Source organism: Copidosoma floridanum, unplaced genomic scaffold (assembly GCF_036245765.1).
Source record: "Copidosoma floridanum isolate Cflo_tuat_1 unplaced genomic scaffold, Cflo_Japanese_pri ptg000013l, whole genome shotgun sequence".
NCBI lineage: Eukaryota > Metazoa > Arthropoda > Insecta > Hymenoptera > Encyrtidae > Copidosoma > Copidosoma floridanum.
In genome coordinates this window covers 31,192,797-31,202,882 of record NW_028321890.1, presented here as the reverse complement: position 1 = coordinate 31,202,882, position 10,086 = coordinate 31,192,797, and the positions used below count along the sequence as shown (strand labels likewise).

General features: G+C 38.8%; 3 protein-coding genes across 5 annotated transcripts; all 3 read right to left on the bottom strand.

Annotated features, from left to right (window-relative positions):
- Window positions 1-2,959: 2,959 nt before the first annotated feature.
- Window positions 2,960-4,096, bottom strand: LOC106637526 (tropomyosin-like). Its single transcript, XM_089590818.1, is given in 6 exon segments — window positions 2,960-3,232; window positions 3,338-3,400; window positions 3,403-3,448; window positions 3,518-3,605; window positions 3,681-3,839; window positions 3,903-4,096. Coding segments are annotated over 6 exon segments (642 nt in total). The 3' UTR covers window positions 2,960-3,140.
- Window positions 4,097-4,893: 797 nt separating this feature from the next.
- Window positions 4,894-6,327, bottom strand: LOC106637525 (tropomyosin-like). 2 transcript variants are annotated; one of them, XM_089591383.1, is made up of 6 exons: window positions 6,065-6,327; window positions 5,669-5,991; window positions 5,506-5,581; window positions 5,298-5,430; window positions 5,138-5,239; window positions 4,894-5,047 (listed from the first exon to the last, which is right to left on the bottom strand). In XM_089591383.1, the coding sequence occupies exons 1-5, from the start codon at window positions 6,302-6,304 to the stop codon at window positions 5,157-5,159; spliced, it is 855 nt and encodes a 284-aa protein (XP_089447509.1). In that variant the 5' UTR covers window positions 6,305-6,327; the 3' UTR covers window positions 4,894-5,047; window positions 5,138-5,156. The 2 variants fall into 2 exon arrangements, with proteins under 2 accessions (XP_089447509.1, XP_014205815.1); XM_014350329.3 differs by having other exon boundaries at window positions 4,894-5,239.
- A 1,117-nt stretch (window positions 6,328-7,444) lies between these two features.
- LOC106637554 (death-associated protein kinase 3) lies at window positions 7,445-9,785 on the bottom strand. Of its 2 annotated transcripts, XM_014350368.2 has the most exons (8): window positions 9,719-9,785; window positions 9,544-9,646; window positions 8,980-9,058; window positions 8,781-8,893; window positions 8,546-8,706; window positions 8,336-8,456; window positions 7,966-8,266; window positions 7,445-7,883 (listed from the first exon to the last, which is right to left on the bottom strand). In XM_014350368.2, exons 2-8 carry the CDS (start codon window positions 9,590-9,592, stop codon window positions 7,802-7,804), a joined length of 906 nt encoding a protein of 301 aa, XP_014205854.1. In that variant the 5' UTR covers window positions 9,593-9,646; window positions 9,719-9,785; the 3' UTR covers window positions 7,445-7,801. The 2 variants fall into 2 exon arrangements, with proteins under 2 accessions (XP_014205854.1, XP_014205853.1); XM_014350367.2 differs by having other exon boundaries at window positions 9,544-9,785.
- Between the last annotated feature and the right edge of the window lie 301 nt (window positions 9,786-10,086).

Sequence of the window (10,086 nt, the reverse complement as noted above, 5' to 3'; positions counted from 1 at the left end):
GGGGGACACGATGTCACGTTATTACGGGGCCGTAGGATAATGGCAGCTCTCGAGAGCTTGCAAGCGCCAGTGTTGTACAACTTATGCAGTTTTTTTTGTACGTTAGTATAACATCAAAAGTGGTACTATACCTACGGGTACATATTATTATGTTGTACATACATACTGATGCTGCAAGCTTTTTGTTATCGAAAGAGCTTTTGTAAATATAGGTGTATGTAAAAGGGGGACGGGATATACGTATATACATATGTGAACTGATTGTTTCATTGGTCGATGACGATTTTACGTGTGGTCGATAATAAATAATAACAATAATAACAATAATGCGTGTGTGTGTGTGTATAACTACGGGACGATTCGGTGACGATCGATAATTTTGTGGTTGTTGTTGTTATTATTATTATTATTACATAAAAAAAATGAAAATACCTGCGGGAGGAGAGAATTGCGCATGAAAATATAATATAGACGATAAAGAGGACGATGATGTTTACTTACCATATACTTATGTACGTGAGTTCAAACAACTGGTGCAGAGACATTATTAGACATACGTGTACATTTAATCCCTTTTTTGTATGCGGTCTTTGCTGATTTAATGTCAGAGAAGCAACGGATGTACTTACTTTTTAATTTTCCACGCTCATCTTTCACCCCCCCCCTAGCCACTCAACTTGTGCTATATATATATATATATATATGTATGGGCATTCGGCGAAATCGAGCCGTATATTAATATATTGTTTAAGTAGCGTCTGACGCGCAGGGCCATATTCGGGACGAAACAAGTAAAATTATGAATAACAAATAGTAAGTATAGTTGAACGAAAAATGGACTAATAAACGAATTATTCGTATAAAAAATATATATATATATACTTATATATATTATACATATTCTCGAGGCGAATCAAGTGTCTATGAATGAAAAAAGACAATTATATTATGTATATGAACGTGTACGCGTCGAAAGAGATAAATAGGGTATGTGTGTATATTATGGAACGCGAGAACGTATACGTGTGTCAAAGTTAATACGAGATTATAGACAAAAACAAAACAAACAAAAATCAAACGTTCATTGGTTTATTTCTATTGTCACGTATTATAAATACATGAATATCCATATACATATATAAATATATAAATAATATGGCTGTTGATACTATTAATAATATTATGATTATTATTATTATTATTACATTATTGAATATAAATATTATATATAAATATTAATAATAAACACAATTACCATTATGACATTATTAGTATTTTATAAAAAAATTTTTAAAATTAAAAAAAAAAAAAAAACCAAACACAAAGTCTGTACAAATAAAAAAAAAAAAGATATTCCAAGCGAACAACGGCGTGACTGTATATGTATACCTATAATGCGGTGGCCCGCCTAAGTACTACCGGTGTTTGAATTTTCAAAATAAAATAAAAAGACGAAGCCGAAGGGACTTTGATCGCGGTTCTATCTGTTTAATTTTTTTTTACCAACTGCAAACTATTTAATAAGGAAAGACAAAGTCGCGTACAATGTTGTTTCTATGATAGAAGACTATTCAAGTGCCAAAGATTTGAGCCAAGGACTAATCACTCTGAAAATCTCGTTTATGGTCATTCATATATGTATGTAAATACCCTTTTTATATATTGTCACCTTTTTCGATGTTTGTTGCGATGACATTATTACTTGTTATTGTTTTTTTTTTTTTTTCTCCATTTTTACGGTATACTCTTGGCGTGTGCTTTAACTAAAATTCAATCAATTGGAGTAACGTTGCTCCGATTGAGACTTGATTGCAGCACAGCGAGAGAGAAGCCGAAGCGCACAAACGCGAGCGCACATCCAAACGACTGCCAAAAAACAGGAAAAAAAAAAAGACTATATTACATATCTTTAATTTTAATAAATTTTTTCACGTCACTAAAATGTACTGAGAGGAAACAAAAACCGAGTAAAAACATAAAAAAAAGACTGGAAAAACTTATGCCAATACTATAAAGAAAAAAAAAAACACCGAAACCCATGTCTACCAAATTTTTACTAGGAATTCAAACTGCGCCAAGCCGATACGCACTTTTTTGATAGTCAGAGCACGGTGGAATTAAATAAAAAATAAAAAAAATAAACAAAATATTAATCGTTAAGAATTTCGAACCTTTTTAGAACAAAAAACTCTTTTCAGTAGTCAGTATACTTGACAGCAATGTTTTGTATGATCGAATACGACGGTGTAGTTCTTAGCGAAGGTAATGATAATGATAATAAAATAGTAAGAAAAAAAAAAAAAAAAGTAAAAATCGTATACTAATAACACTAGTTTTTTGAGTGATTAACTTCTTGGATATGACTTTTCGAAGGCTGATAGCACGTACGACGAATAATAAGCAACAAATACCTTGTCCGTTTGTTAGATATGCGAGAGACAATGTTGAATGAAAAAAAAAAAAAAAATACTCAATCCAGTCGTGTACTGTAAATGGTCTCATCTTGGTTATTGATCTATTGATATTGGGCAAGAATACAACAACAAAGTAACGAACAAAAAAAAACAAAAAAAAAAAAAAAAAAAAAGAAAAAAAAAACAAATAAAAACAAAAAAAAAACAAAAAAAAAAAAATGTTAGAAAAAAGACAAATTAAGGAAATATAAATGCAGCGTACTCTTCAAGTGAATGTATTAAAACGACTCTGGCGTTCCCAAGTATTGTATGGTCGATCGACGCGCGATCGATTAAATAAATCGACATCGTTAAAGGCACGATTCGTTCGTTGACTCTCATTTAACCCATCCTCCATAATATCATACTCTTAGCAAGAGGCTTCCTGGAGAAAGAAAAAATAAATAAAAAAGTCATAGCAATGCAAATAAATAACCAGAGAAAAGTTGCATAGCGTAGTAACCAAAGATTTATTCATTTAATCTGAAAAGTACAAACAAGGAACCCAATGAGGGCTCGTCCGACGCGTGTCCGAGAATACACAATTAAAAATAGCACGTCGCAGAGTAGCGGTGGTATTACCCAATATAGCCCAGAGCAGCAGATGAAAGAAAAGCTCGAGCGTAGAAAGAATGCGAGGGAAAAAGGGCGGAGGTGCACAAGGAAGAAAACGGAGCAGCGTATATTTTAGTAGCCGGTCAGTTCTGCGAACGTCGAGTCCAAGTCGTCGCACATGTATTTGTACTTTTCTTTCTCCTTGCTCTCCTTGCTCTCCTTCTCTCTGAAAACTTATGAAAAAAAAAAAAAAAAAAACAAAAAACAAAAAAAGTAGCTGGCGGGTGTTTGGAAAAATATGTGTAATATCCAGACTCGATCGCTCTCACCTCCCCTCATGTCGAGCACCTTCAAGTACCACTTGACCGATTTCTCCGTGGAAACTGCCTGACTTTCAGACTCTTCAACTGGCTTTTGAACTCCTCGACCCGCTGATTGGCCTGTCCACGTGTTAAAAGAAAGAAAAAAAAAAAAAAAAAAAAAATAGATCATCGACTGCAACAATACACCATTATTATGCGTATCTTCTCCTTGGAGACCTCCAGAGACTTGAGTATGTTGCCAACGATAAAGAGGTCCTCCTTTTCGGCGATTTTTCTAAAAAGCACGCGCGCAATCGTATCACAAACTTGTACTTGTGTGATCAAAGAGAATAAAAAAAAGAAGAATTACGCATCGGTGGTCTTGACCCTCTCCTCAACGGTCTCGAGCTCGTCCTCGACGAGGGCCAGCAGCCTCGAGATCTGCTCCGACTTGAAATCGGCGTCCTCGGTCAGAAAGTCCATCCTCTCCTCGTCGAGTTTGCTACAGTTCTCCAGAACTCGGCTGATCCTGCATCATTATTGTTAATTTTTTTTTTTTTTTTTTGGATCAGAGACAGGGACGATGGCGCACCTTTTCGCGTCCTCGACCGTGTGGAGGGCCTGAGCTAGCTTCGCTTGGGTTGTGGCGCGCCGTTCCTCGGCCATTTCCCAAGTGTCGATGCACTGCTGTATCTTCCTGTTGAGAATCGCGAACTCCGATTGCACCTGAACGACTGCTGACAAGACAATACCTTTATAGACCCGCGAAATAATGCAAAAAATCATGCGTTGCTCGGCCTTTTTCTTTCACCCGGCCCCGAAGCATTTTTTTTTTTGGTCCTCGTGTGTGTGCGTGTGTATGTACAAGTGTACTACTATACACTTGTCTTATCACTCGGCACTAGTTACGTTGATTATTTTTTTTTTTTTTTTCTTCTTCATCCTCCCCTTCTTCTTCTTCTTCTTCTTCTCGCCCCTGTTTCTTTTCGTTTACCTATATACCTTTGCGCTCTACACCTATAAATATGATGTATTTTCCTTTGCGATCGTCGAAAACGATTGTCGACGATTTCGTTGGTCGTAGGAAAGGGAGGAAAGGTGGAATAACATCGCATAGAAATTTAGCTTAAAAAAAAAACAAAAGCTCTGATTTATTGCAAAGACACAAGATCGTACATATTGTCCACTTGAACGTATGTTACATCGATCGTTACATAATTGATGTTGTTGTTACTTGTGTCCAATGCAAGAGTCACTGCAGTCTCGTGTGTATACACGTGTGCAACATTCATGCCCGAATGATGATAAAAAAAAAAAATAAAATAAAATAATAAATAAAAATAAAACAAAAAAACAAAAAAGGAAGAAGAAAAGATAAGCAACAGATGTATAAATACGTGAAAGCCACGCGTTTTAATTGAAAAAGAAAACCAAATCTTTAGCTGTTATTGTCATTATTATTGCCATTACCATGAAATCCGTTGGACAGAAAAGTTCCCGATAACTGAACGCACAGTTATAGCTAAGAGCGACGAAAAAAAAAAAAAAAAACAAAAAAAATTGCAGAGCAAAGCCATCAGAGAGCTCTAAGCGTTCGAGTCAAAGAGAGAGAGAGAGAGCTTCTACGGTAGCAGCGGCAACCCAAATATCCAATAGGTGACGAAACAATGAAGCGCTGCGTAAGCTGTGAGAAATGGACCTCTCGCGGTACAGATGAGATGAAAAGCGGACTGCAGCCTGTCGGGAAAAATCGAAGCGAAGGAGAGCTGCTGATGCGGATGCAAAAAAAAAAAGGAAAATGATGACGGTGGCGGTGGGCATAGGTACCTATTTCTCGCCGAGGAGTCTAGAAGCCCGTGAGCTCGGCGAACGTCGAGTCGAGATCGTCGCACAGCGCCTTGTACTTGTCCTTTTCCTCCCTCAGCTCGTCTAAAAGAACCAAAATGTACAACGTCGCGTTTGAACAAACAAAGTGTAAATAACGCACCTTCTTTGAAATCGACATCCTTCAGCAACATCTTCACAGTCCTCTCGGCTATGATGGCGCGCTTCTCCGCCTGCTTGAGCCTCTTCTTCAGCGCCTTCAGCTGATCCTTCATATCCGCGACCCGCGCGTTCGCCTGATGGGACACACAAACACGTACAAACACATTGATCGATCAAAACATTGCGTTGCACGATAAAGCCGATCTGACCTTTTCCTCGGACACCACCAGCGATTTCACGATGTTCTGGACGATGAAGAGCTCGTCCTCGCGCTCGATGATTTTTCTGAAACCAGGAAACGACCCGTGTGGACGAATGAAAGAGGGAAAAAAAAAAAAAAAGAAAAAAAAACACACGGGACGCAATACTGACGCTTCGCTCGTCTTGACCCTCTCCTCGGCGGCCTCGAGCTCCTCCTCGACGAACTGCAGCTTCCTGACTACCTCGTCCGACTTGGTGTCGGCGTCCTCGGCCAGCAGGCGCGCGTCCTTCAGCTCGGCGGTGAGCTTCTCCACGCGCTCGACGTCCAGCCGGCTGCGCTCCTCGAGGACCTTGCACATGCGGCGCGCGTCGTCGTTCAACTCGGTCGCCCGGCCCAGCTTTATCTGGGCCGTCAGCCGCAGCTCCTCCTTCTTCGAGAGCAACGTCTCGATCTCCTGGACGCGCTTCGTCATCGACGTGCGATCTTGTTCCGCCTAAATTATACATACATTGAAAGAAGCACGGATTGGGGGAGGATAAAAAAAGAGGAAAGACATTTGGGGGTACCTTGGTGTAGGCCTTCTCGCAGCGCTCGAGCTCGGCGGTCTGGGCCTCGAAGGACTCCTTGCACACGACGTAGTCCTTCTCCATCTGGATGAGCTTTTTCTCGAGATCGTGCACCTCGTCGTATATCTTGTCGGCGCGCAGGTTCTCCTGTTTGGCCTTCACCTCGTTCGCCTCGACCTTCTCGTTGGCCTCGTCCATCTCCTTCTTGAGGGCCGCGATCTTCTTCTTGATCGCCTCCATCCTGGACCAACTTTTTTCTCTTCTTCTTCTTCTTCTTCTTCTTCCTTACTTTCTTACTCCTTACCCCTTCAACTCTGCGGCAGCAGTGCTCGGTCACACGTCCTGGAGAGGACACGCGCGTGGGTGGTCGGGGGCCGATCCCAGGAGTCGTGGGCTGCGTGTGGGGTCTTTGTGGATGCCTCGGGGAGACTTTGCCAAAATAAAGAGCCAACTGTCTGGCGCCCTACGAGCGGCCGAGCTCCGTTGCGACCCAACAAACGACTGGCATCCATCCATCCATCCATCCATCGATCTATCTATCTATCTATCTATCTATCCGTTTGTCTGTCCCAGTGGCTCGGCCAAGCGGGCCAACCAGCCGGCAACTCGATCGGGACCGGCCGATCATTCTATAATTGATTGCGGGCTTTGGCTGCCGTCCCGGTTTGCTCGCCCGCTCTCGCGCGCACCTATTTTCGGCTCCTTCGCCTTTATTTGTGTTTATTGCTTTTCAACATCATCATCATCATTATCTCTCGACGTGTCGCGCGATCGATCGGTATATACCCATATACATACGACGCGTATCCTCTCTTTATCTCTATCACGAGGCCGCGCCCCGTGCTTTTGAATTTGCCGCGAGCGGAGCTGCTTTCGGCACTGTGACATGTTTGTAATAACAGTCAGTTTCGTTCTTTTTTTTTCTTTTTACTCATTCTCTCGTGGATTTTTTTCGATATGGAAAGAGTCGAAAATTACAACCCCTCCGTGCTGTTTATTAAAATTTATCTGTTTTCATATGTTATCGCTCTGTTTTTAATGTTTTTTGCGATTCGAGAGCTCGAGTGTTTTTCGATGAGTACACAAAAAACGCGTTTTCCATGTTTCAAAATGGAAAGATCGGATCCATGGTTGTATTCAACCTGTAGAACTTGGCTTGACAATGCGATACGACTTAACTTCCTTTAACGGCACTGGCAACAGTTTTTCCAGATTCAGCTATTCATTGAGAGTTTCCCGTAGGGGAATGTGAAGTAACATCACTGTCCAGGAGCTTATATGTATGTTGACGAGCAAATCGTGAATTGCAAGTTCGAGGGAAGATCGAGTGTGTTCAGCTAGCAGACATTGTTATTTCGATTAAATTAAAAACAGTTTTGTTTTTCGTTTCAATACAAAAACGTGTGATTACTTTATTTTTTGCACCAAAATTTCCGGGCATCATTAATTATTTACATGATTACATTAGTCCTATACACTAGGATTTACTCTAGAAATTTTACAAATGCTACAATCGTTATCTTTGTTAAGGAATGTAATTCTCGCGTGAGAAAAATCGCGTTCTCACGGCATTTGAATTCACTGTACACACAACTGGGGTATCTATTTGCATAGCGTGCTCATGTATGTACATTACAAATCAAACGAAAAATTGAGGTAAGTAAAAATAAATGCACGCGATTAAACAAAACACCAACTAGAACAAAGTCGTATGAAAAGCACTAGCTAAAGTTTAGATCATGAATTTCCCGAGTTGAGATAAGAGCACACCGTTACAATCCAAGGATGTATAAGGCACGATTCCGCAGTTCCTCTTTTCCTGCAAATGAAATATTGTTGGTTTAAAAAATGAAAAATTTAATTTTTCACTGTATACAAAAAATGTCGTGAAATTTACTTACTTGGGATCCTTGACCAATAAAGTTGTTATGAAATCCTTGGCATACTCGGAAACATTTACAAAATACTTTTCGTCAAATTGATACTGACACGCCGCAACGTTTGCATAAGTTTCTTGATTATTATCTCCTAAGAACGGCGATGCACCACTTAGTAAAATATATGTCAAAACTCCAACAGCCCATAAATCTGTTTCTAAACTTAAGGGTTCATAATTAACAATTTCTGGAGCAACGAATTCAGGGGTTCCAAATAAAGCTCTATGTTGAAACCCTGGAGTCAGTCGATGAGATAACCCAAGGTCTGTTAATGAAAATAAGTAAATCATTATTTAGCACTGTTAGAAAAATAACAACAAAATATTGAGCATACCAATTAACTTGATTTTAGGCATTGGAGATGGTGTACAAAGAAGAATATTTTCAGGCTTAATATCCAAATGTGCAACTTGATGGGAATGTAAATGACTTATTGCTTTCAGTACTTGTCCAACCTTCACGTTATGTGTAAATAAAAAAATCATACAAATTGATACTTGGATGATACTTGAAAAATATAGTGTACATAACGTTAACTACAAACCACATGAGCAGCTTCAGCTTCACACGATGGCATCCAATGAAATAATTCACCACCATTAATCAATTCCAATAACAATACTACACTCGTTCCAGTGTCAATTACTTTGTGCAGCGATACAATGTTGGGATGTCTCAGCTGGGCTAAAAGACCAGCTTCACGAGCTGTAAAATTGTTATTTGTAAATAACTAAAAAGTTTGATTTATTATTATAATGCTAATAAAATGTGTACCGTACCAATGTCAGCTGCAGCAACTCCTCGAGCAACTCTTTTTTTCCTCATTATTTTGGCAGCATACTCTGACCCACTTTTCTGTTCTATGCATTTTCTTACAACGGCAAACTGACCCCTAAAATAAAAGTTCATAGTTGCTGAGAGTAAAACTTTTATCGGTATTTTAGCAATGCAACAGTAAAAATGTAATGTCAGACTTACTTTCCGATTTCTTCTAGTAACATGTAATTTTTTTCAATCGGTTCATGAACAACTTCCATCAATGTGTCCCATTGAAAGTCTAATAAACATTAAGTAAAGCATTATTTACGGTTGATAAAAACAAAAGACAGCAAGTAGGAGAGATAAGAGGCGAGTGTTGGTGGAGATGGTAAAAAATTATGGCGTTGTGAGACATTGATCAATGACACATGCAAAAGACGCAAGTAAACAAGCAGAAGAAAAAAATCCACATGACCGTATATGTCGATACATTGCGCGTGTATATGTATATACTTCAAAAAATGTAAACAGTAAGCAAAGGCACTTATGCGTTTGAGTAAAAAAAAAAAAAAAAAAAAGAAAAAAAAAGAACGAAAATCTGAGGTAACTTTATACAAAGAGGACCAAAGTTTATTCGTGCTTTCGTAATATTAATATTAGGTTATAAAACGGGCTGACTTGTTGGATAAAAAAATGTGCCAAAGGCCAGAGGAGTCACAAGTGTGTATAATACTGCTGCATTTAATACTTAATAAATATGTTAATACACTAATGCAATTATACCGTCATTACAAGCTGGAGACTGTAGTAGCCGAGAGCTGGTTGGCATCATCTCCCGCTCATGAAACACAGTGGCTATTTACTTGATCCTTTAAATAATAATACACTTCAAAAACTGATGATTGGCATTACATTGCGACTACTTAATGTATGAATTTCAAGCTGTAACAAAAATCACATTAGTTTTTGTTGTTGCCTTTTGCTCTTATACGAAAAGAACAAGCCTTGCTGTTTGCTGTATACGTTGGTATCCTATACTTTGACATAGTGATTCTCAAGGAAAAGTCATTGGAGAGACATCATTGACTTTTCTTTGATTGGCTGAGAAAAAGTGCTCACGTTCAAGTTTCTTTCTTTGTTTCATTTGCTGATCGAGTAATAAAATAATACTGTAATACTAATACCGTAAAAGTAGAACTTTATTATTAAAAATTTTCAACTTATCCGTATATAGTTTAGTGTTAATTTTATAATTTTAGATTGAAACATTATAAAAAAAAGTTTAAACTTCTCTAATACGCGCACCAACAGTTGTAGCGCGCGCGT

What these genes read in the sequence shown, in the direction of transcription:
- LOC106637554 (XM_014350367.2), bottom strand. Translation starts at nt 9,592, where the DNA reads ATGATGCCAACCAGCTCTCGGCTACTACAGTCTCCAGCTTGTAATGAC. An exon ending in GTCTCCAGCTTGTAATGACG is followed by an intron (nt 9,059 to 9,543) that starts GTATAATTGCAT and finishes AATGTTTATTAG; the next exon opens with ACTTTCAATGGGACACATTG. An exon ending in AGTTGCTGCAGCTGACATTG is followed by an intron (nt 8,707 to 8,780) that starts GTACGGTACACA and finishes ACAATTTTACAG; the next exon opens with CTCGTGAAGCTGGTCTTTTA.
- LOC106637525 (XM_014350329.3), bottom strand. Translation starts at nt 6,304, where the DNA reads ATGGAGGCGATCAAGAAGAAGATCGCGGCCCTCAAGAAGGAGATGGAC. An exon ending in GCGAGAAGGCCTACACCAAG is followed by an intron (nt 5,992 to 6,064) that starts GTACCCCCAAAT and finishes TGTATAATTTAG; the next exon opens with GCGGAACAAGATCGCACGTC. An exon ending in GGATGTCGATTTCAAAGAAG is followed by an intron (nt 5,240 to 5,297) that starts GTGCGTTATTTA and finishes TGGTTCTTTTAG; the next exon opens with ACGAGCTGAGGGAGGAAAAG.